At 51.0% G+C, this 24,762-nt stretch overlaps 3 protein-coding genes and 1 long non-coding RNA gene across 6 annotated transcripts in view; 2 read left to right on the forward strand and 2 right to left on the reverse strand.

The window, feature by feature from the left end:
- Nucleotides 1–2,521: 2,521 nt before the first annotated feature.
- On the forward strand, nt 2,522–3,282 carry LOC115504156 (hemoglobin subunit alpha-like). The gene is made up of 3 exons (XM_030300902.1): nt 2,522–2,652; nt 2,774–2,978; nt 3,122–3,282. The coding sequence occupies exons 1-3, from the start codon at nt 2,558–2,560 to the stop codon at nt 3,248–3,250; spliced, it is 429 nt and encodes a 142-aa protein (XP_030156762.1). The 5' UTR covers nt 2,522–2,557; the 3' UTR covers nt 3,251–3,282.
- Nucleotides 3,283–5,201: 1,919 nt separating this feature from the next.
- Nucleotides 5,202–6,008, forward strand: HBQ1 (hemoglobin subunit theta 1). Its single transcript, XM_030300904.1, has 3 exons — nt 5,202–5,356; nt 5,510–5,714; nt 5,805–6,008. The coding sequence occupies exons 1-3, from the start codon at nt 5,262–5,264 to the stop codon at nt 5,931–5,933; spliced, it is 429 nt and encodes a 142-aa protein (XP_030156764.1). The 5' UTR covers nt 5,202–5,261; the 3' UTR covers nt 5,934–6,008.
- A 4,823-nt stretch (nt 6,009–10,831) lies between these two features.
- LOC115504229 lies at nt 10,832–15,467 on the reverse strand. The gene is made up of 2 exons (XR_003965625.1): nt 15,011–15,467; nt 10,832–12,278 (listed from the first exon to the last, which is right to left on the reverse strand). It is a non-coding gene; the product is annotated as an uncharacterized LOC115504229 (long non-coding RNA).
- A 1,509-nt stretch (nt 15,468–16,976) lies between these two features.
- LUC7L (LUC7 like) overlaps nt 16,977–24,762 on the reverse strand; it is a 37,022-nt gene continuing 29,236 nt past the window's right edge. For 2 of the 3 annotated variants that reach the window (XM_030301495.1, XM_030301497.1), the window contains 5 exons: nt 23,840–24,016; nt 20,809–20,897; nt 18,983–19,012; nt 18,360–18,527; nt 16,977–17,327 (listed from right to left, as the gene is read on the reverse strand). In XM_030301495.1, the coding sequence (XP_030157355.1) occupies nt 17,186–17,327; nt 18,360–18,527; nt 18,983–19,012; nt 20,809–20,897; nt 23,840–24,016 (606 nt within the window). In that variant the 3' untranslated portion in view covers nt 16,977–17,185. Of the gene's footprint in view, nt 17,328–18,323; nt 18,528–18,982; nt 19,013–20,808; nt 20,898–23,839; nt 24,017–24,762 lie in introns of all 3 variants that reach the window. The other variant, XM_030301496.1, reaches the window with a different exon arrangement.

The following is a 24,762-nucleotide window of genomic DNA, read 5'->3' on the forward strand; positions in this document are numbered from 1 at the left end:
CACACACACCATTTTTGTGTTATTCAAAGTTGGGAAAGAGAGTCGCTGTGCCCTGTCCCACACCTCTGCAGAAGTAACACAGTTATCAGTTTGGGACTGAGCCCACTGGCTTCTATCCTGTGCTGAGGGGACACAGCTACATCTATGACTACATTCTTCTTTTTGGTTACAAGTATCGTCATACCCTAGATATTTTTCTGCAACCTGCTTTTCTCCTGGAACTGTGTCTCCACTACATCTCTTCCAGCAGCGTATCCAGCTCTTTCTCACGTCACAGATTTATTGATCACTTCTTCATTTCTTTTTTTTAATGCCTATTTATTTATTTTGAGACAGAGAGTGAGAGAGAAAGAGTGTGTGTGTGTGTGTGTGTGTGTGTGTGTATGTGTGTGTGTGTGTGGGTTTGGGTGTGGGTGTGGGTGGAGGAGGAGGAGAGAGAGGGGGAGACAGAGAATCCCAAGCAGGCTCCTTGCCATCAGAGCAAAGCCTGACATGGAGCTTAATCCCATGCAACGTGAGATCATGACCTGAGCTGAAATAAAGAGTTGGTCGCTCAACAAACTGAGCCATCCAGGCGCCCGGTCATTTCTACATTTCTGTTAATTTCCTGTTAATATCCTTTGTCCATTGTTCCCATTAGTCATTTGTTTCTCCCTTTTATATATATGTGGGAGCTCTGCCCATGTTAAGAATGTAAGCCATTAGCTGAGATATGTCCCTCAGTCTTGCCTTAGAAGGACTCAGTGGCAGAGGGATTGGAACAAGATGAAGAAGGGGGGATTGTCCCTGGCCTGGGAGGTGGGTCTTGTATGCCTCTAAGCCCCCAGTGTCTTATCCTTTTTGGGGGGCCAGGAGAGGGCCTCTGGCTCTGAGAGAATCGGGAAAAGCGTGGAGGTAGGAAGGGAAAGTGGACTGAGCTAGGGGGAGGGTCCTGTGTGAACAAAACTAGAGGAACAGACACCAGGAGGTGGAGCAGGAGGGGGAATTGCTGAGACTTGTCCAGAGCTGCTTTCTTCCCAGTCAGTCTGACCATTACTTCCTCCTGGACACACAGGGAAGGTCTTGCGGGAGGGCCCTAGGAGAGGGATGGGGGCAGAGGGTGGTGCCCCCCCACCCGTCCCCAAAGGGAAGTCTTCTTCCCAGGAAAGGACGTAGCGGTGGCCCCTCCCTCCCTTTTCCCCTCGCCAAGCTCTGATGTTCCGCCTCATCGTGCCCATCACACCACCTACTAGCCCAAGGGACTTGTCAGCAGCTGGAGTTCCTGCCCCTTCCTACCACCCCACCGGAAGCTCCTCCCCTGCCCCATGCTGTGGGGTCTGACCAGCCTTATCACCCCCGCATCTCCCACCCCCATTCTGCGGCCACAGAGGCCTTCTCTCCCCTTTCCCTCCACCAAGTGATGGGTAGCTCCCCCTGAACTCTACTCTGCCTACTACGGACTCATCTTCCAGTCTTACTTCCTCAGGGAAGCCCACCATGATCCCCAGACTAACCCTGATGTCCCTGAAAGCCTCATCCACTCCCTCCGTGCTTCCTTGGGTCCTTTAACAAGGTTTTCCACTGTATGTGTACTTGTGTGATGATTTGGTCATGTCCCTAACTAGGCTGGAAACTCAGGTCTTGTCCAGCCATTCGCTTTATTTATCAACTCAACGACTATTTGCCTCATGAGTCTTGTGTCAGGCACAGTTTACAGCACTGGATGTGTCATCGTGACCCAGGACAGCGGGGGAGAGAGACGGTCGTTCACGCAAGGTCTCAGATAGGAGAGGCCTGCCTCTGTGAGTCCCTGACCTGGGGTGCAGCAGCCGCCACCCTGGAGGAAGGAGCTTGAGCCTGGAACTCTCCTACCCAGCCCTGCAAACTCTGCCCCTTGGTATTTGCTCCTTCTGCGATCGGCACTCAGTGGCAGTCGATGGCTATTTGTGTAAAGAAAGGGGGTTGGGAGAACCAAGTCTGAGGGGAGCAGAAGGGCTATTGTTGGGAATTCTCGAGTACGTGTGAGGAAGGACCCCCTCGTGTGCACATCTCTTTCCGCCCCGGGCTAGGAGAGGCCTTTCTTTCCACGACTAACCGCCCAGTCTTTCACTGATTCCGCCCAAGTTAACACACGTCCGGGGAGTGCCAAGCCTAGATCAGGGTAGGTGGCACAAACTGACTACTCCCTTCCGATCCTCAGGAGAGCACAGCCTGGGGATAGGGGCGCTCGGGGACCCTGAAGGGTGTCACTGAGCTCACGTGTTGGAAGAACGGGCATCGAGCCACCTCAGCAAGCCGACCCCCACTAGCTGGGGTCTAGGATACCACTGCCATGGCCGTGAAGAGGCGGATGGGAGGAAGACACCCGAACCGTCTACAAAGCCTGGAGCAAAGCCCCACCGCGCCAGGCTGGCGCTGGCCGCTCGCTGGCGCCCCCTGCCGTCCGGCCGAGTCGGCCCCGCGCCAGCCAATGAGCGCAGCCCGGGCAGGCGCGCCCCGCGCGCCCGGGGCATAAAGGCTCCGCGCCCGCGCGGCCCCGCACCTTCTGGTCCCGACACAGACTCAGAGAGAACCAACCATGGTGCTGTCTGCCGCCGACAAGAGCAACGTCAAGGCCTTCTGGGATAAGATTGGGTCCCATGCTGGCGACTATGGCGCAGAGGCCCTGGAGAGGTGAGCACCCAACTTGCCCCTGTGGGCACCCGGCACCCGGGGCTCAGCGACCCCTCGCGGTCCTTGTCCTGCGCCGCCCCGCCTGCCTAACCGTGGCTCACCCACCTCTTCCTCCCGGCAGGACCTTCTGCTGCTTCCCCACCACCAAGACCTACTTCCACCACTTCGACCTGAGCCACGGCTCCGCCCAGGTCAAGGCCCACGGCCAGAAGGTGGCCGACGCGCTGACGCAGGCCGTGGCCCACATAAACGACCTGCCTAACGCCCTGTCGGCTCTGAGCGACCTGCACGCGTACAAGCTGCGTGTGGACCCTGTCAACTTCAAGGTGAGCACCGGGCTGGGGGACATCTGGGGTGGAGGGCTCGCCGGGCCCTGCTGGCAGGACGGCAGAGAGTCCCCTGGGTTCCGGAAGGTGGAGCGCGGGCAACCGCGTCCTCCGACGCCCCGTGACGTCCCCCCTCCTCGCAGCTCCTGAGCCACTGCCTGCTGGTGACCCTGGCCTGCCACCACCCCGCGGAATTCACCCCCGCCGTCCACGCCTCCCTGGACAAGTTCTTCAGCGCTGTGAGCACCGTGCTGACCTCCAAATACCGTTGAGTGAAGCCGGGGCGATCCTCCTGAGGGCCCGGGCCTCTTGGGCTCCAGGCACCTGAACTTCCTAATCTTTGAATAAAGTCTGAGTGGGCTGCAGCCTCTGTCCGCCTCTGTCTTCTTTGTCGCTGGCCTTCGTGTCGTGTCGTGGAGGGGGGTGAGGTTGGGGGGGTGGGGGAGCGGTGATTCTCCTCCACTGGTACCAGGGACCTCTCTGACTCCGAGGGAGGCGACGGAAGGGGAGGGGAGTGGGGCCGGACCTGCTGCCAGTACGGGATTTGCAGGCCACCCCCCATCCCTCTCTCTGGAATGAGTGCCATTTCCTGCGTTTCACTTCAGACCTTTCCATTGGAGCTCGGATTTGCTCGAATGATGAACTGATTTTCCATCTTTACGTTTTATGGCACACACTTGGGCTGAGAGCTGGTGGGCCTCCAGCCTGGACGTCTGAGCTCTCCGTGGCTCTTCCTGAAGTTGGGCGGTGGGGAAGACCAGAAGTTACGCTCCTCAGAGTCCCCCGCAGTGCCCCCACACCTGTCAAGCGCTTACAAAACACACATGCAATCCCGACGACATTGTGGCAGGCAAACAGTGCAATGGCAGTTGGCAGGCAATTTCCTGGAGGCATCTCTTTCACTGGTGTCACTTCCAGGACATTCACTCTGCAGATGACGACGGCCTGGGGCACCATGGATCCAGAGGCCTGGTTTTGGGCCCAGCTCAGCAGTTACTTCAATGCCCAGAGGCTGGCACTCCTGAGGCCCACCGACTCCCCCTGGCAGGGCAGCAAAGAGAAAAGCCAGGGCCTGGGCGCCTGCACTCTCACACTCTTCCCCCCCTCACGGCAAGCCGCTAGTGCTTAGGGGTCTGGTCCTGGCAGCCATCCAGGCCTGAGCCCCCAACTAACAGCAGTGTCCTTTCTTCCCTGTCTAAGAGTCATCCTTGGAAAATGATACGGCAGGTGTCTGCCTCAGTTTGTGCTACTTTTAACAGAGCTGGTGGCACAGTGTGAGCTCCCTGTAAGAGGCAGTCTCCTTCTTTTATTATTAGGGAAAAACGAGGGCCTGGGCTAAAGGTGGAAACAACCCAAATGTCCATAAGGGGATGAACGGAGGAATCAAGTGTAGTCTATCCATACAGTGGAACATTATTCAGCCATTAAGAGCTATGGAGCACTGACACAGGCTACAACGTGAGCGGAAACATGCTAAATGAAAGAAGCCAGACACAAAAGAATATATAGTGTGTGATTCCACATAGAGGAAATATTCGGAATAGGCAAATCCATAGAGACAGAGAGCAGACTGGTGGTTGCCGGGGACTGAGGGGAAGGGTTGTGGAGCGACTGCTAATGGGCACAAAGTTTCCATTTCGGATGATGAAGTTCAAGAACTAGATAGTTGTGGTTGCACAACATTGTGTGAATGTGGTTAAAGACACTGAATTGTACACTTTAAAATGGCTACTACGGTAAATTTTATGTTATATGAATTTTCCAAAAAAAAAAAAAAAATTTAATGTGTAGAGTGGCGCCTGGCAGGTATCACGACTGAGATACAGTGGAGGAACTTAATAAATGTTTACTACCCTGAAAGGAACATATGCCATGAGCTTGACAGTTGTTATCTGCTTAATTCTCACAGCAACCTTGGGAAGAGGACATTTTTATGTTCCTTTTTTACAATCAGTGCGAAAATAGACTCAGAGAGATGTCATAATGGGCTGGGGAGGAAGGGAGGGAGAATAAAATTCAGTGTCCCCTGATGATAATAATAACAAATTATTAGTTTCCATATAATAAACAGTACAAAAATGGGGCCGCGGGGTTCATGGCAATAGGGCAGGTCCCAGACTCTGGGACCCCTCAGCACCGGGGCCGGGACCCCTCAGGACTCTTCTACGAGCAGAAGCGGGGCGCGGCCGCGGCGTGGCGCCCCCTGGAGGCCGCGGGGACGCACCAATCGCGTCCGTGCTGCCATCCGGCGCGGAGCGCTCGCCGCTCAACGCCGGATCCGCGATGGTGCTGTCCGCCGCGGAGAGGGCGGCAGTGCGCGCGCTGTGGACGAAGCTGGGGAGCAACGTTGGGGTCTACGCGACCGAGGCCCTGGAGAGGTGCGGGCGAACAGGTCCCGGCGCCCCTCCGGCTCCCCGCCTTGGCGCCTGCCCCGCGGATGCCGTCCCCCGCCGCTCCTGGTGCCCTTCCTCCCCAAGCCTCCCCCCCACCCTCGCCCTCGGATCGCACCTCACTAGCCATTCCTCCCGCAGGACCTTCCTGGCCTTCCCGACCACCAAGACCTACTTCCCCCACTTCGACCTGACCCCCGGCTCCGCCCAGGTCAAGGCCCACGGCCAGAAGGTGGCCGACGCGCTGACGCGGGCCGTGGCCCACCTGGACGACCTGCCTACCGCCCTGTGGGCTCTGAGCGACCTGCACGTGCGCCAGCTGCGTGTGGACCCCGTCAACTTCAAGGTGAGCACCGGGCCAGCGCTGGGTCAGCGGTCGCCGAGAAAGGGGGTGGAGAAGGACGGCCCCGGGCGGGACGACTGCCTCTCTCCGCAGCTCCTGGGCCACTGCCTGCTGGTGACCCTCGCCCGGCACTACCCTGGAGACTTCAGCCCGGCCATGCACGCCTCGCTGGAAAAGTTTCTGAGCCACGTGATCTTGGCGCTGGCCATCAGCTACGGCTAAACTCGGAGAGGGGCGCCCGCCGCCCAGCCGCCCCTCCCGCGAGTTCCAGAGTTTGAGTAAAGTCCCCGCAAGAAAGCCTCAGCCTGCATGCTCGTGTTCTCTCTGGGGGCGTGCGCGGGTCTGCGGAGGGGGGGGGGTCTCGGAGACGCCGGAGTCGCACCCCACCGTCGTTAGACCCGGGCGCCCTGGGCGATCGAGGGAAGGTTTAGGTCGCCCCCACCCTCAGCGGGCGAGGCCCGGACTCCTTCCAGGTGCAGGCGAGCGGGCCCGGACCCGCCGCGTGGCCCCTGACCCAACCAGGACCGCGGCCCGTCCCGGCCTCTGGGAACGTGAGGGAGCGGCGCCCCCTGCCGGCAGAACCTGCGCAGATCCCGACCCGTGTGCTGCTGGAGGGGCCTGGGGGCCTGGGGGGCCCGGGGGCCTCGGGGGCCCCGGCAGGAAAGCCCCTCCTCCAGACTCTGGACCTGGTAGGAGGAGGCGGGTCCTGCCCCAGCACCGGTGAACTGCCCATTTGTGTCCGTCCCTATTTTCCTGCTGTGGTATCCGTCATCAGATTAGCCCACAGAAGCCTTCCTCTGGAGATCTGTAGACGACTTTTAGTTCATCTTATGCACTGAAATTACTCGCCCATTTTTTCCGTCTTTATCTGGGGGGGTGGAGGGGAGAGCGGGATACTTCTTCCAGACACACTCAGCTCCTCCTTCAGGGCTGGGGGCCTTGTCAGTGCTCCGACACGGACTGCTCTGAGCAGGCATTTCCAACCTGGAACAGAGGCCACAGTTTCACTTCAGCTAACTACAGATACTGGACAAATGGTTTCAATGGTTTGTTTTTGTTTTTGTTTTTGTTTTAACGCTCTATACCCAGGGGCGCCTGGGTGTCTCAGTTGGTTGAGCCACCGACTTCGGCTCAGGTCATGATCTCACAGTTCCTGAGTTCCAGCCCCGCGTCGGGCTCTGTGCTGATAGCTCGGAGCCTGGAGCCTGCTTCAGATTGTGTCTCCCCCTCTCTCTGCCCCTCCCATGCTCATGCTCTGCCTCTGTCTCTCAATAACAAATAAACATTAAAAAAATAAAAAATAATAAAAAATAAAGCTCTATATCCAATGTGGGGTTTCAACTTACAACCCTGAGATCAAGTGTCATATGCTCTATTGACTGAACCGGTCAGACATCCAGATTAAATAGTCCTAAAAGCATCAAAGAGCAAAGAAGAGGATAAGGAACCTTCTGGCCAGAAACCAAGTAAAGGCGAGGACTCAGAGAGGGAGAGGTTATCACAGCACCTAAACTACTTGGGTCCTGAGGTATTTGCCAAAACTAGCAACATTGGGCTAGAATTTTCTTTTTCATAGGTAAAAAAGGGGGCAGTATAAGGTGATGTGCTCCATAGGTGACTCTTCCCCATAAAGCTCGGGCCCCAAAAGGCTACGCCTACTGGAGAATTCTCTCCTTTCCCCAAAAAGGGGGCCTAAAAAAAAATACCTTGGTGGTAAGCAGAAAAGGGAACATCTTTTCCTGATAAATCGAAATCTGATGTTGACACTCCATGGCTCTGCAGCCCAAGTTTGTATCACCTGAATGGTCCCCCAAAATCTCAGGCTATGGATCTCATTTAAAACGATCCTGGACTCCCTCATAGGCACCTGGCAGTAGGAAGTAAGTCCTTCCTAGATAAAGGCACTTTACTATAGGCCACAAAGGGCAGGGCACCTGGGTGGCTCCGTTGGTTAAGCATCTAACTTGGGCTCCGGTCATGTTCTCACGGTTCGCGGGTTCAAGCCCCGGATTGGGCTCTGTGCTAATAGCTCGGAGCCTGGAGCCTACTTCAGATTTCTGTGTCTCCCTCTATCCCAGCCCCTCCTTGGCTCACACTCTCTCTCTCTCAAAAGTAAACATAAAAAACATTAAAAAAAAAAAACCCCAAAATCCCGGGGTGCCTAGGTGGCTCAGTTGGTTGAGAGTCTGACTTTTGATTTTGGTTCAGGTCATGATCCCACCGTTGTGGAATGGAGCCCTGCATCAGCCTCCATGCTGAGTGTGGAGCCTGCTTGGGATTCACTCTCTCTCCTCCCCCCACCCCCCCGGTCCATGTTCTCTCTAAAATAAAATTTTATTATTTTGAAAAGTTTATTTTTGAGAGAGAGAAAGAGTGCATGGGCGGGGGGAGGGGCAGAGAGATTGGGAGACAGAGCACCTGAATGGGGCTCTACTCTGACAGTAGAGAGCCCGATGCGGGGGCTCAAACTCATGAACCACAAGATCATGACATGAGCCAAAGTTGGCCACTTAACCAACTGAGCCACCCAGGAGCCCCTAAAATAAATTTTTAAAAATTTAAACATTAAATAAATGTTCAATGGCTAAGTTTAACAGATAAAGCATAGTCACAGAGAGAAATAGTGACCTTAAAAACAGATCTGAATTAAATTCTCCGGATCCCGCCTCACCCTATCCTGACTCTATTAAAGGGTGCACTTCAGGCAGAAGGACAGTGAGCCTGGGGAGAAGCCTGAGATGTAAGAAGGAATGAATAACAAACAACGTGCTAACACAAACACTGATTGTATATAAAATCACATGAGATTAGAAAGGAAAAAAAAAAACACCCTACAGACATAAAACACCAGATATTAATAACTAAGTCAGAATTGAGTCATGACTCAATGGCAGTTAAGTGCTCTTAAGTCCTTATGTCATCTGGGAGGGAAACATGTTATTAACTTTAGATTTTGCTAGTTGTATTACTTTCCTATTGCTGGCTAACAAACTTAGTGACTTAAAAGAACACAAATTTGGGGCGCCTGGGTCACTCAGTCGGTTAAGTGTCCAACTTTTTTTTTTTTTTAAGTCTTTTTATTTGTTTATTTCGAGATACAGAGAGAGTGCATATGGGGAAGGGGCAGAGAGAGGAGAGAGAATCCCAAGCAGGCTCCGCACTGACAGTGCAGAGCCCGATGTGGGGCTCAAACCCACAAACCATGAGCTCATGACCTGAGCCAAAGTTGGACGCTTAACCGACTGAGCCACCCAGGTACCCCAAGTGTCCAACTCTTGATTTCAGCTCAGGCCATGTCGTCACAGTTCCTGAGTTCGAGCTCTACACCCAGCTCCGTGCTGACAGGAGCCTGCTTGGGATTCTGCCTCTGCCCCTTTCTCCTCCTCCCCTGCCTGTGCTCTCTTCCTCTCAAAAATAAACAACGGGGCGCCTGGGTGGCTCAGTCGGTTAGACGTCCGACTTCAGCCCAGGTCACGATCTCGCAGTCCGTGAGTTCGAGCCCCGCGTCGGGCTCTGGGCTGATGGCTTTCCGATTCTGTGTCTCCCTCTCTCTCTCTGCCCCTCCCCCGTTCATGCTCTGTCTCTGTCTCAAAAATAAATAAACGTTAAAAAAAATTAAAAAAAAATAATAAAAATAAACAAACATTAAAACAACAACACAAATCCATTCTCGTATCACAGCTTGGGAGGGCAGAAGTCCAAACTCGGTCTCGCTATGCTGAAGTCAGTATGTCAGACAGATTGTGCTCCTCCTTCAGGAAGCTCTGGGGGGAAATCCGTTTCCTTGCTTTTCCAGCTCCTAGAATTGCATTCCTTGGTTCTGGGCCTCTTCCTCCATCCGTAAAGCTAGGAGTATCTTGCTTTCTTCTGTAGTCACATATCCCCTTGCCTGCCTCTAATAAGGACCCATGTGATCACAGTAGGCCTCTCTGGATAATCCAAAATACTTTCTCCATCTCAAAAATTTAAATTTTTTTTTTCATGTTTACTTCTGAGAGAGAAAATGAGATGGGGCAGGGGCAGAGAGAGAGGGAGACACAGAATCCAAAGCAGGCTCCAGGCTCCCAGTTGTCAGAAGAGCCCAACGTACGGCTCGAACCCATGAACCGTGAGATCATGACCTGAGCCAAAGTCAGACGTTTAGCCGATTGAGCCACCCAGGTGCCCCTCCCCATCTCAAAATTCTTAATCACACCTTCCAAAGCCTTTTGCCATATAAAGCCACATTCACAGGTTCCGGGGATTAGGACCTGGATATCTTTGGTGGCTATTATTCAGCTAGCATACCACAATACACTAAGCACGTACGTTGTCAATTCTGGAGCAACCATGAAATAGAAATGGAATGTCTGACTTCCAAAGTAACGGAGAGAAAAAAGTAGGAAGTTAAAATACTCTAAAACAGGGGCACCTGGATGGCTCAGTTAAGGTCCAATTCTTGGTTTCAGCTCAGGTCACGATCTCAGTTTATGGAATCAAGTCCCATGTTGGGCTTTTTGCTGACGGCACAGAGCCTGCTTGGGATTTTCTCTCTCCCTCTCTCTCTGCCCCTCTCTCGCTCACACACACACACACACACACACACACACACACACACACACACTCTAAAAATAAATTTTAAAAATAAAAAAATAAAACACTGAAGCACATGGGTGACTCAATTGGTTAAGCGTCTGACTTCAGCTCAGGCCACAATCTCACAGTCCTTGAGTTCTAACCCCGTGTCGGGGTCTGCGCTGGGGCCTGCTTCGGATTCTGTGTCTCTGCCCCTCCCCTGCTTTTGTTCTCTCTCTTTCAAAAATAAGTAAGTAAACATTTGTTTAAAAATTAATAAAATAATTAAAAACTATTCTAAAACAATCCCCTCAAAAAGGGGCAAAAATGGAAATAGAATGGGCATGGCAAGGGGAAAGCTCAAAATAAGATGGTGTTAACAAGACCAAATACGTTAACTATATTGACCATAAGTGACTTCATTGATCCCGGCAAAGGATAAAGACTGGACACATGGACAAAGACAAAAAGCACAGACTCAAAAAGTGTCAGTGAGAAAAGTACCTCAGGATCCCCACCTCCTGGTGTTCATACCCTTCTGTAGTCTCTCCACCTCCTTCTGAATGTGGGTTTTGCTGTTTTTAATATAAACAATAAATAAAACAAAGTTAACCTTTAAACCACTTTAGGGCATACAATTCGGTGGCATTTAGCACATTCATACTGTGCAACCAACACCACTATCTAGTTACAAACCTTTTCATCGCCCCAGAAGCCCTGTGCCCCAGGTCACTCCCATTCCTCCCCCAGAACCTCTGAAGATCATGTCTACTGTCTGTACGGAACTGACGCTAGATAGTTCATATATGTGATCTTTTGTCTCTGGCTTCGTTTTCACTTAACATAATGTTCTCAAGGCTCATCCATGCTATAGTATGAATCAGAATTTCAGTCATCTTTATGGCTGAATAATATTTCATTGCATGAAGAGACCACATTTTGTTCGTATATAATGCTGCAAAAAACACTGGAGTGCAGAGAGCTCTTCAAATCAGTGTTTTCACTTCCCCTGGATAAACACACACTAGTGGAATTATTGGATCACATGGTATTTAATTTTTGGAGGAACCTCCATACCGTTTTCTATATTTTGTCTTCTGTCTATCCATCCAACTGCTGATGGATATTTGGTTGTTTTCACCCTCTGGCTATTGTGAAAAATGCAGCTATAAACGTGTGTGCACAAGTATCGGAGTTCTTGCTTTCAGTTCTCTTGGGTGTGTATCTAGGAATGTAGTCGTTGGGTTACAGAATTCTAACGCGTTGAGGAACTCATTGCTGGACTCTTCTGCACAGTAGCTGACCTATTCTCTGTTCCACCAGCAGTATTTAGGGTTCCAGTTCCTCCACATCTTCACCAGCAATTATATTTTCTTTCTTCCTTTCCCCCTTGTTTTCTTTTTTGAACTGTGGCAATGCTAGTGGATGCTACGGCTTGCTTTTAACCCACAAAATTCTGAAAGGGGACTGGGTGTCGCTTCCATGGTTAATAACGCCTCTCTTGCTTGGAGACGGTCTTCCTCGCTGGCTTGAAGCAGCAAGCTGCCATGCTGTGGCTGCCCCATGGAGTGGACCTCTTGTTGACGCCCAGAAGGTAGCTAAATGCTGCCAGCAACCATGTGAGTGGGGACCCTTCTCCAGAACAGCCCCAGAGGAGACCCCTCGATTGCAGCCTGTGAGGGAGAACTTGGTTGAGCTGTGTCTTGACTCCTGGTCTTCGGAGACCAATGAAATAACGAATGTGTCAAAGACTGCCACATGTCGGGAGGCTGTGACCTCTGGGAAGACAGAGGGGCCGCGAAGGAAAGACGGGGGTTTCCCAGGAGCTGAGACACCGTTCCATTTCCTGACCCAGGTGGACATGCAAAGCTTGCTTCTTATTCTCTAAACTCTTCCGTGCCCTCTTCTGTAGGGAGAGAGGCTGGGCCCAGCCAGTAGCTGACTCGTCTGGAGTCCCAGGCACGCTGGACCTTCAGAGCTCCAAAGAAGGTTCCGGCAGCCTCAGAAAAAGGCCTAGGAATATGTAATACTGCATTGTGTATTATTACATAATTACATACACAGTATTCCACATACAGTAAGCATACTGTATTATATATTACATAATATACAGTATTATAGTTATATTTATATATAATTGCATCATATATTTACATGCATCTATTACAGATATATATACTTCACCGTATTATAGGTTATGTAATTACATATACAATATTATGTATAATGCTATCCTGTATTGTTCCATAATTACATGCATAGTATTACATATATAATACTGCACTGTATTATATGTTACCTAATTATATATATACACAGTATTCCATATATAGTAATTACATATGGCATTTTATACAGAACACTTCACTGTATTACATATCATTACATTACATATACAGTATTATATATAATACTGCACTGTATTATACTACATAATTACATACAGTATTATGCAAATAACACACTATATTATTACCTAATTATATATACCAAATTATATATACAGTAACATGGCACCATATTACATATTATTAGTTACATATACAGCATTATATATACAATACTGCACCTTATTACATAGTTACATTATTACATATACAATAACACCATAGTGTATATTTGAAAGCTGCTCAGAGTACAGCTTAGCGGTCCTCACCACCAGAAAACAATTTGTGAAGACATGTTAAGCAGACTTCCCGTGGTGACCATTTTGCAACATATATGTGTGTTGTTGAAATTAACAGAACACCATTTATCAATTATATCTCCATAAAAACAAAAAGAAGGTGTCTGGGTCCAGTGGTGGGGGCAGTCTTCTTCACGAGCTCTCACCACTGCTCCTCCCCTGGCAGTGACCCCTGCCCAACTGCCTTGGGAGGGTTAGGCTCAGCTGTATTAGCCCCAGGGAGGGAAAAGAGTGAAGGGCAGGAACAAAGGGCCAGAAAGCGCTAGAGAGCTTCAGGTGCTCAGGAAATCCGGTGACCCCCAGGGTCTCCCCTCAGCCTTCCTTGTGGATCTGTGTTATGCAGGGAGCACTGGCACTCCTGTGAGGACGGTCAGTCCTCCTGCATGGGCTGGGACAGGGACCATGGCCACCCACCAGACCTTGTGCCCATCCATTAAGTAGCCATCAGCTTTGTCAGCAGTGATATAACATGCAGGGCGACGTGGCACCACATAGCCTCATGCGCCAGAGGATGCCCAGGGCATGTGCGGAAAGTAGGGGAGGGATTGTCTGGGGTGCTGGCATACGGACTGTGCAGTGGACAGAGGATTTAATTGTGTCATCAACTGAGGACATGACTCCTCAACCCCCCTTTCCTAAGGTCCAAGTATTACCTCTGGCGTGTGCCCTGATGCCAAGAGCTGGGGGCCCCTCTTTGAGTCGGCATCTCACTTCACATCCCAGAGAGGCCATTCAGGGTTTGAAGCTGGTGCCACTCCTGGCCCCCAACACCCTGCTGCCCCCATTCCAGTTTATGGTACGGTGCGGACCATCTTGCAAAACACTACGCTCAGTAAAAGAAGCTAGTCACAGGTCACTTACCGTGCTTTCACTTACAGAAAACGTTCACAACAGGTAAATCGACAGACACAGCAAGTAGAGGAGCGACGGTCTAGGGCTGGGTCAGAGAGAGTGACTGCCTACTGGTAACTAGGTCTCCTTTTGGGGTGATGAAAATGTTCTGCAACTACATAGTGCTAGACAGTATAACATTGGGAATAGATTATAAACCACTTTCAAGCGGTCAAAATGTTGAATTTTATGTTAACTAAAAAAAAAAAAATCGACCTACAAAATAATGAAAATACATTCTTTCTGGGGCCCCTCCCCAGAAAATCGAAGCGGGGAGGCAGGGTAGCAACCTGTTTTAAGGTACCTGTTAAAGTCTTAAGAACCACTCAACTGTCCCAATCTTACCAGAGCGTAACCATATGTGGATCCCAGCCCTCACTGTGGCCACCATCCCATTTCTAGGTTAAGGGTCCCTTCCAAGGCACTCTGGTGCACAGCCCCTCTCCCCCTTACTCCAATCACAGATGCGTACCACCTTGCCCAGGGAGCTCTCCCAGCTCCCAGGCCCAGCCAAGTGCACCTCATTACCCTAAGGAAGGATCTCCACATATCCACAGAATGCAGTGAGAGCCCAGGACCTGCCAGTGAACCCTGGGGTGGGTGCTCCCCAAGGCTGGGCCCTGCTGTGGATCCTATGGGCTCCCATGCAGGGAACAAGGCCAACAGATTCTCTCCAACCCTCCCCTCATCAGATGGCAGCCCTCGACCTGGCTAGAGACCCCCATTTTGAGTTTGGAAGGTAGCCCCAGACCTCTACGCAGTAAGAAAGTGCCACAACCCACACTAGGTACTGGTCACTCTGTCCTCCGCCAATCGACAGGACTCTGTGTGTAGCGGGGAAATCCTCAAGGAACAGCAACTGGGAGGGGCTGAGGGCACCACACAGCCCTGGGGTGGTCCCAAGGAACATGGATTCCACTATGACCCTGGGGTCCTGGAGGCCCTGCACCTGCTGGCCTGGCCCACCCAAATCTCCTCAGGGACTGCAACTACCCCCTGACCTGCATCCCTGCTTCTCCATAAACATTCCCCACATTTTTGTATTCTTAGCAAGGACTCAAGGTGGGGTGGTGAACTCTGGTCCCAGCCACTTCATGATTTATGGGTGACTTTCTCTAGGCACCCTCCACATCCCCCCGACCAGGAGCTCACCTCTGTTGAAACCCACCTGGGATGAGCTGTGGAGCTCTGGGAGTGTCGTGCGTGGCCTCCATCAATATCACCTCCTCCTCTCCACCCACCTGGAACACAGGACGGTGTGTCCGCTGCACTGCTGCACACGGGAGCTTGGCGAACCCTTGAAAGCCATGAGGCTCAGGGGCCTGGGGTGCACCAGAGGCAGTGGGCGCCTCCAATAACGAGGTTGGAGAGTCAACCATAAGAGCTGCAGACTCCTTGCTCCGCTGCAGACTGGTGAGCGCCCACACATGAAGGGAGCAGCTGCAGCCTTGACCTCAGCCTCATGCTTGTGGCTGAGATCTCACTAAGTCCAGGGATGCCCTTTCAAAACCACCCCTCCATGGATGGTGACACACTCAATACCACTCAAATGCACACTTCAAAATGGTTGAAATGGGGCACCTGGGTGGCTTAGTCGGTTAAGCATCTGACTTCGGCTCAGGTCATCATCTGGTGGTTCCTGAGTTCGAGCTCTGCATCAGGCTCTGTGCTGACAGCTTGGAGCCTGAAGCCTGCTTCGGATTCTGTGTCTCCCTCTCTCTGCCCTCACCCCTCTCGTACTCTCTCTCAAAAGTAAACAAACAAACCAACAAAAAAGGTTGAAATGGTAAATTGTGTGTATTTTACTACTGTTCTACAGTTTTGTTTTTCTTTTGTTTTCTAAAGCCTAACCCTCCAGGAGATGGGGGGTGTAGGCAGGAGGTGCTTCTGACACTCTGCCTCCTAGCAGCACACCCTCACGCTGTCTGAGCTAGGGTGTCCCTGCCTGCTTCAGACCATTCTCTGCATTCCCCACACGGGACTGCAGAGCCGAGTCGGGCACCCAGGACCCCAGCCCTCATTCCCTCCGCCCCTCCCCTCCTAGGACCACCCTTAACCTTAACCCATTCGTGGCTTTGCACCAATCTGCCTCTACTTCCCGAACCCAAGACGCACCTCCACCACCCAGCCCGCTTGGTGTCTACACCACCTACCAAGCCGACGTCTACCCCTTGCTCTCTGGCAGCCTCCCACTGGGTGTTCCAGCAAGGCCCCTTCTTCCTGGCTCAGCCCGGGCCCCAGACAAGTGCAGGACACGGACACCCTACTGACACTGCCCTTTCTCCCTGTGGAGACAGGGGGCCAGGGAAAAGCTATGCTGCAGGAGTACCCACCTATCCACACATCTTCTAGAAGGGGACACACTGCGATACCAGAGTCCACAGCACGGCTACCAGTCACTTCCCGGTGCTGGTGGCACAAGAGCCAGACCCAGTGACCATGTGCCCATTGGGCCAACCTCTGCACTAAGGGGGTGGGGATGACAGTTTTCACAACCTGGCCATCAGAAGCTCCCTCCTAGAATAAACCAACCCAAAGGGCTGATGGGCTGATTTTGGTCTCTGAGTTCGTGTGACAGAGCAGCTGAGAGCATGAGAACACCACTAGCCTCTCCTGAGTGTGAGCTGAACTACAGCCTGATCCCAAATCAGTAACCCCTGCCTCTGAGGACCCTGCGGCTGCCACGTGGATGCCGTCCAAAGGCCTTTCTTTGTCCTTAAGTAACTCCTGAAGGGGGAACTGCAGTGTGGTTCACTGGAGCCAGGCAGGCTGAGGCTATGCTAACAGCACACTAGACCGGCAGTCCTTCCAGAGAAGTGGATGCAGGATGGGGCACCTCCCTCCTCCCCCGCAGAGCCTGCTGTGGTCTGCACTGAGGGGCGGGGCCGGGCAGCTCAGACCCTCAGAAAGGACACATCCAGCCCAGCAGGCAGACGACTCTGCACACCTCGCTCCGCTTGGTCAGGGCGGCAAGGCATGTCAGATGCCAACACTCAAAGGGATGTCTAACAGTAGGTCACCATTTCTGAGGGTGAATAAAGCTCACGGAGAACATCCAGCGTGTCATCAACCATGGAAGGCCATGGTGAAGTCTCTAGAGCACAGGAGGGACAGCAGAGACCCCACCGCAGCAGTAAGGAGGCCGTCTGTCAGATTTATTTATTCCTACTCAACATAACCCCAGAACACAGGAGCAACTCTGTACATCTCTAGAAACTCACAGCTAGCTCCAAAACAATAGAAATTGTAAACTACAAAAGATGAGGTGTATTCAGCAAATATAAAGGGGTACTTTAGGCTGTGTCAAACGTTTAACAGACTATTTACAGGCCCAGATGTAGGCTCAGATCTCGCCAGCCTCCTTCTCCTCCGATCTCCGCGAAGCTGTCTTCCCGTTGGAGCTCTCCAGCCTCCAGTCAGCGGCCCCTCGCTCACTGCGCCCATGCTCCCAAGACTCCTCCCTTGACGGCCGCTCTCTGGAGAACCTGGGAAAAGAGAACCAGAGGCTCAGAGGAGGCTGGCATCCCCCTTCAGGCTGGCTCCTGGGGCGCTGACAACTCGGATCCTCAACACCAGGTTAGGGAAGGCCAAGACCCAGCACACCTGGGGAGGCCCACAGAAGGCCAGAGGGCAGCCGTCTAGTGCCCACGCCACAAAGGAGTGTTAGGCAGCCATGAAAAAGTAACATGTGCAGAGGTTTCTCCCAATAGGGTAAGCTTTCGCTTGAGTGTAAATGGAGCAAAAAACAAGAGTGCATATGAGAAATATGACCCGTTATGTAAACGTGATGGAAAAAAGGCCACAATCAAGCACACACAGTGCTTATCTTGAAGTGTGAGTATGAATGGTTTTTAATTTGTTTTTCCTTGGGATGCCTTGGTGGCTCAGTTGGTTAAGCGTCTGACCTCTCTCAGGTCACTATCCCGTGGTTCTTGAGTTCAAACCCCACGTCGGGCTCTGTACTCACAGGGAAGAGCCTGCTTGGGACTCTCTCTCTCCCTCTTGCCCCTTCTATACTTGTGCATGTACACGTACATGCTCGCTCTCTCTCTCTCTCTCTCTCTCAAATAAACTTAAAAAAAAAAAACAACAAACCTTAATTTGTTTTTCCTCAAACAAACAACAACAAAAACAAAATAAAACAGAGGCAAGAGGCACCTGGTCAGGACACAAATCTCAGGGGCTCTGTGTATGGAGGTGACACTGAGTGTGCAGCGGGTCACAAGAGGGAGCCATACCCATGTAACCACCCCCACAGCCTCTCAACTGTCCTGGCCCTGAATCTACCCGCTGCTCTCTGCTTAGAGCTCCCTGTTCCCTGGGCCCCATTCACAATTCTCAAGGCTCCAACACTCAGTCCCACAGATGCCCAGCCAGGCTCCTGAGGCAAAAGCCTCAGACCCATCCCTACCGGGTATGGCCAACGGGCCCCGATGACAGACCCCCAGCAGACCCTGGGAACACAAAGAGAAGGGGCTCACTCCGGTTGCAGCTACTGAAGGAGTCAGAGTAGTTACTTGTATTTCGCACTCCGGTCCCTGGAAGCCCGGCGGTGGCCCCGGCTGTGGCTCCGGGAACGGCTGCGGTGGCGCCGGTGTCTGTCTCGGGACCGGGACCGGGATGACTTCCGTCTCTCCCTGGAGGTAGATCTTGACCTCCTCCGACGCCGGTCCCGGGAGCGCGACCTGCAGCAGACACCCAGACGGCTCTGAAGGCTGTGATGGCCCCATCCCAACAGCCCTTCTCTCTCAGCAGGTCCGACCTGATGCTTCCCTGGCATCTCCCCTTCCCTCCTACAAAAATACAACTGGGGTTCACAAGAGTCCCCCCAATCAATCTCCGGTCAAAGAGAATTATGGCCTGATGCTCCCACCGATGCTTCCCGAAAACATCCTGCCAGGAAACACTCACTGCCCATAGGCCTCAGCAATCCCACCTGACTTCTCTCATTGACAGTGGGTCCCTCTGCTGCACTAAGCCCCAACCAACCTGACGAAGACAGACAGGGTTTGAGTGTGTCCCCAACCAGCCCTGCCCACCAGGTAACAACTGTGAAGCTATAATGGTTAACTATTAAGGAAAAAATGCACATGGAAAAGGACACTTGACTGAGAACACATTAATGGATCTGCAAACCTACCTCCTGCGATCTCTGGTTCTTGAACCAGACCTGAAAGAAAAAAAAAAGATGAACAATTTCCCCCAAACTGCCCCGCCCCTCACATACGTATGAGGAGAGGTGCCCCTAGTCTACAAGGTGAAGGAGAGTCAGCTTCTCAGAGACTTGTTATTTTCTAGTTCTCAGGCCTATAGCTCCAAGTGCCCCCGACTCTTGATTTCAGTTCAGGTCACAATTCCAGGGTTGTGTGGGAATAAGCCCCGCGTCAGGCTCCGCACGGAGCGTGAAGTCTGCTTCAGATTCCTTCTCTCTCTTTCTCTGCCCCTCTCCCCTGCTCACTCTCAACAACAGGAACAAAGAAACTGAAATCACTATCTTGAAAAGACCTCTGTGCCTCTACGTTCATCACATCGCTATTTACAAGGGCCAAGACATGGAGACCGACATATGGACGGATAAACAAGTAAATACACAACGAAACACTACTCAGCCACAAAAAGGAAGGAAATGCTGCCATCTGTGACAACATGGACGGGCCACCAAGGCATGATGCTAGGTAAAATAAGTCAGACAGAGACAAATACTGTACGATCTCAGTTATCTGTGGAACCTAAAAAAAACCCCAAACCTCACAGATACAGAGATCAGACTGGTGGCTGCCAGAGGCAGGGGGTGGGATGTGCAAAAAGTGTGAAGGTGGGGGAGGAAAAAAGGGTAGTTAACCTTGCCACATCACTGTAAGGGCACTGTGAATCTGTCAGGAGCACCCCTGCTGGGGGAAGATCTCAGAGGTGAGGCAAGGGTCCCACGTGCTTCCGCACACACAGACACACCCCACTGGAGTAGTGGTCACTTTCAGGTAAAAAGAGACTTACATGTTTTGCTTAATACATTTTTATACTCAGTGAGTCTCTTTACAATCACAACCTGTTAGATGATTAAAGTAATGAAAAGAAACACAGAGAAAACTATAAACGTGATCTGTCCTTTCTGAATTACATACTAAGGAATTCCTCCAGGAATCCCAGCATCCGGGCCTTTCAAGGAACAGCGAGCTGTGCCCCACGAGAGCGTGGTCCGGCCTCTGGCCTCTTCCCTGAACTCTGACCAGATGTCTCCTAAGCATCTCAAAGTGAATACAGTCAAAGCCAAGTCCTATTCCCCGCAGCGCCTTCTCACCCCATACACTGGTCCCAGTCTTCTCCATTTTCCTAAGTGGCCACGCCAGGCCAGAAAGCAGTGAGGCCGACTGCAATCCCCCTCTGCTTGCCTCGCCACCTCGTACCAGCAAACCTTATCAGCTCTACCCCCACAACACACCCACACCCTTCCCACTCGCACCCGTCAACCAGCAGCTCCTTCGCCTGGTTCTCCTAGGTAGCTCTTCACAGTTCTCACTGCTTCTGCCCCTGTCCACTGGCCCCACAACCCTCAGTCAACACTGGAGTCTACTCAGCCCTAAGGCCCTTTGATGGATTTCCCCTAGGGCAGTACGGCTGTGTGACAGAACACGCTCCAGCTCCATAAAGTCTCTGCTCCTGCCGACTGGTCGGCCCTGACCTCATGGGGGCGCGGCAGGTGCCTCTCCCATTGCCACCGCTCAGCCCTCCCTCACACCTTTCCAGGTACAAATGAGGTTGTCACAACTGCTCCTGCAGCTCAGGGTGGCCGTGTACGCACCGCAAGGCTCCTACCACGCCAGCCCAAACCCTGCTCTCCGAAACATGTTGCACATTGCTTATTTTTCTTTTAAGGGCCACTGAGATCCGTGGCTGAGCTTAAGTGCTATGAGCCAGACTGAAGGAAGGAGCAGGGTCTCCCTGGGCGTGGATCCGCCGTGGACTCACCTCCTGCTCAGCCGCTCCTCCCGCTCCCTCTCCTCTCTCCTCCTCAGTCGATCCTGATTCCTCTTCTCCTGCTTTTCAGCCACAGTTTTCTAAATAAACAAGAAATTGGAAAATGAGAGAAGAGCAAGTTACACCAACTAGAGTGTCAACGCTGTTTAACAAAGCACTTTTACGTAATCTCAATATTGATAATTTAGAAATCCAACAGAAACTCTTAAGAAACAGGAACACAATCACCATTAAAGCTTCTTAATGGGAAATACGTGAAAATAACGCTTTTATCATTATATCTTACAAATTCAGTGACGTGTATATTCTAACAGATGCTACAGTTCTAAGTCACAGAAATCTATCTTTTGCCTCACACCAATCCAGAAAGTTATTTTTTTACCCAAAGGAGACTCCACAAACTTTATGGTAAAAAAGAACATGTCTCTAACCAAACATATCCTGCTGCCTGTCCTTGGGGTGCTGTGTGCTACACTGGCTTTAGACCCAGCCTCATGGCGACAGTAGGCCAGGGGAGGTAGACCCTGAACCCTCAATACTTGGCCCATCAGGCTGGATTATAAACATGGAGCAAAGACAATGCACAGACAGGAGGAGGCCATGAGAAACGTTACTACCCGAACACAACTGACACAGCTTAGCTCAAAGCCCTGGGATCAGTCTGCATACTCCCACCCAAGGTCAACTCAAAGCCTTTTGGTGCCCCCACCTCTCTGCTGAGTGGAACGAAGCCCTGTGTAGAGTGGAGTAGGGAGACAAAGGGTCATCAGTGTTTTCGTGCTCATGATGGCACAAAGGATGGTCCCACCTTGCTGCAGACTACAGCCAGACACTGCATGAGAGGCGTAGCAAGGACTGAGAGAGGGGCCAGCTGTCCTCAAAGCACTCCCAAGGCACGAGAGCCTTCCTGTCTGGTTGCTTCTGGCCCTCCACCCCTGGTTTCACTTGTCCTACACTTGAGCAGGCACACAACGATGGACAGGTTACGGTTAGGGTTAAGGATGGGAGTTTCAGCCCCTTAACTTCCTAAAGGGGATGTGACCGAGCACAGGCCTATGGTCTGGCATTAACTCCTTTCCACATCTCCCGACTTCCTAGACGCTATGCTTCCACCCCTAACAAAGAAGGTCTTGCCTCGCTCTTACCCTCAGTGTGTGGCACACCTCTGGGACCACTGTAAGGGACACCATCTCTGATTAGGGCCCAGAACTCTACCCCTCCCTACTGTTAGGAGGTGCACTTACAAATACATTTTCTGTTGTTAGTTTAACAGCTATTATCAAAATACACTTATGTTGCTTTGGTCAACAACATGCCACTTGTAACTTCAATGATAAAACATGCTTTCTAGATCAAGTTAATACTTAAGTTCTTAAGGTTTTAGGGGGAAAATTTTCAATATACTCTCATCTCTGTTGGAGAAATATGTGTTAAGAAAAAAATAACAAGTTTTCAGCTATAAAAAAAAAAAAAAAAAAAATACCAGGACAGGGGCACCTGGGTGGCTCAGTCAGTTAAGCGTCCAACTGTTGATTCTAGCTCCGGTCATGAGGTCATGGTTTGGGAGATCGAGCCTCATGTGGGGCTCTCTCTGTGTTGAGCCTGCCTGGGATTCTTTCTCTCTCTCTCTCTCTCTCTGCTGCTCCCTTGCTCACCCTCTCTCTCAATATAAATAAATAAACTTAAAAAAAAAAAAATACCAGGACAAAATTATGGGATGATAGAAAATGGAAACGTAATTTAAAGGAGAAATGTAAAAGTGCCATTTCCAACTGCTAAGTAGTACATTTTTAGCGGGCATGGTAGTGGACACCAAACTGCTATTTATGTTCTATTGGCGGGGCACCTGGGTGGCTCAGTCGGTTAGGCATCCGACTTCGGCTCAGGTCATGATCTCACAGTCGTGGGTTCAAGCCCTCTGTCCGGCTCTGTGCTGACAGCTCAGAGTCTGGAGCGTGCTTCAGATTCTGTGTCTCCCTCTCTCTTTGCCCCTCTCCCGCTCATACTCTGTCTCTCAAAAATAGACAAACATTAAAAAAAGTTTTATATTCTATTGGCGACACAAATATTTTTACACCTTTCATATCCATCAACTTGCAAGGACAAAATTCCAACTTAATAATATGTGACAGAGTGTATCACTTTTCAAAATTCTATTGGGAGCACAGAGCTGAATGTTTCAAGAGCAGAGGCTGACACCCCAGCCCCACCCTTGCTGGTGAGTTCACACCGCACCTGCTGGCAACCCCTCTTCAGGGGCAGAGCTCTGTCCCCCCTGCTCCTTCTGGGGACACACAAGGCTCTCTACCCCGATGGTCACAGGGTCCCAGTCAGGGGCCATATGTCTGTCCCTCTATACTGAATTTCACGTGCGTGGAGGGAAGGCCTGCATAGGAGGCCTAGTACCCCATCCCAACGGTCTCCATACGCAGCAGGGAGGACTCCACCAGTCTGAAAAACAGTTCAAAGTATCTAAAACACGCTCATCCTTCCTTCTGAATGTTCTGCGCCCATGATATGTTTTAGAGCCTAACCTAGGAAAATGAGGAGTCTTGGGGAAGAGACAAAGGTGGACAGTGGTGCAGCAGCACCATCCAAAAAAGCCCCACCACATCCGCATCCTCCAGAGAAGGCTCAAAGGCAAGGGCCGGGAAACGTGATCTTCTGTCTAGCCTAACCACTCTCCACACATCCACCTCTGCCCAAGGAGAAAAACGAGACTACTGGCTCTTCCGATCTCCAACCAGAAGTTACTTCAGAGGTGGGCAAGAGCGGTCTGTACCTGGGGACGAGACTCTTTGTTTCCTGTAAACAAGTGCAGACTAAATAAATATCCAAGGTCCCTCTGGATTCTAAGACCTTAGATCTCTCGTGTGAACAAAGTGATGAAATCAGAATACTTCACTATAAAACTCAAGGCACGTTCTTGAGAGAGGATAAAAACATAAGGTTTTCTAGAAGTCAAGAAACATGAGGACAGTCAAGAGACTTCTTTCTCCAGAAACACAACACATTAACGTACCCTCAATTGATCAAGCTTCTCTCGAATCTGAATGAACCCCAAGTGTAACTTGCCCCCGAAGTGGTCTGCAAGGCGACGGTCATTGTCGTGGAGACCAAGGTAGGCTGAACAGACCTCACAGACGCGCAGCTTCTGTTGTTGAAAACTGGAAGCGGGCATGGAATTTCTGTATTCTTCCTGGACAACAGGAACAGATCAAGGACAGTGAGGTACCCAGCACCACAACCAAATATTCAACCCCAAAATGGATACATTTCAAGGGACTATAGGGATGACTTTTAAATAAATAAAAACTACACCACTTACAAGCCTCAGATATTTGTAACCAACTCAATTTTCATCGTTTATTTACAAAATGAACTAACCAATTCAATTTTCATCGTTTATTTACAAAATGAACTAACAGTCATGATTCCAAAACAGTAAGAACAATTAAATCTCTGACAAGCAGGGTGCTGGTCTCAGAGGCCAGCAGAGAAGGGGTCTCAGCTACGCACAGAGAAGAGTCTAGGAGGGCCAGAGAAGCAAGAAGGGAGAACCTTCAAAAGGGACCTTTGAAAAAACAAAGCACAAAACCCAAACCAAATAAACCAGCAAAACATACAAGAGCCACTCATAGAGACTGTGTCCCAACATCCAGAAAACTGTACACCAATGCAACCCCAAAAACTAAAATGTGGAAGGACAAATACATTAGACCCTCTCTTCAAAGAAGGAAGTATATAATAGAACAGAGCAAACTACACCACCTAGTGCAGCCACTCCAGTCCGAATCCTATTAAAAGGAGTAACTCACTCAGCTTCAAGGTGGAATGCATGAAATATAAAAGAAAAAAAAAAAAAAAAAAAAAGAGGGACATGGCTCCTGCCGCTTGTGCCAGAGCTAAAACACTCTTTCCAAACCCAGGTTTAAGAAATGCATT

Source organism: Lynx canadensis, chromosome E3 (assembly GCF_007474595.2).
Source record: "Lynx canadensis isolate LIC74 chromosome E3, mLynCan4.pri.v2, whole genome shotgun sequence".
Classification (NCBI taxonomy): Eukaryota; Metazoa; Chordata; class Mammalia; order Carnivora; family Felidae; genus Lynx; species Lynx canadensis.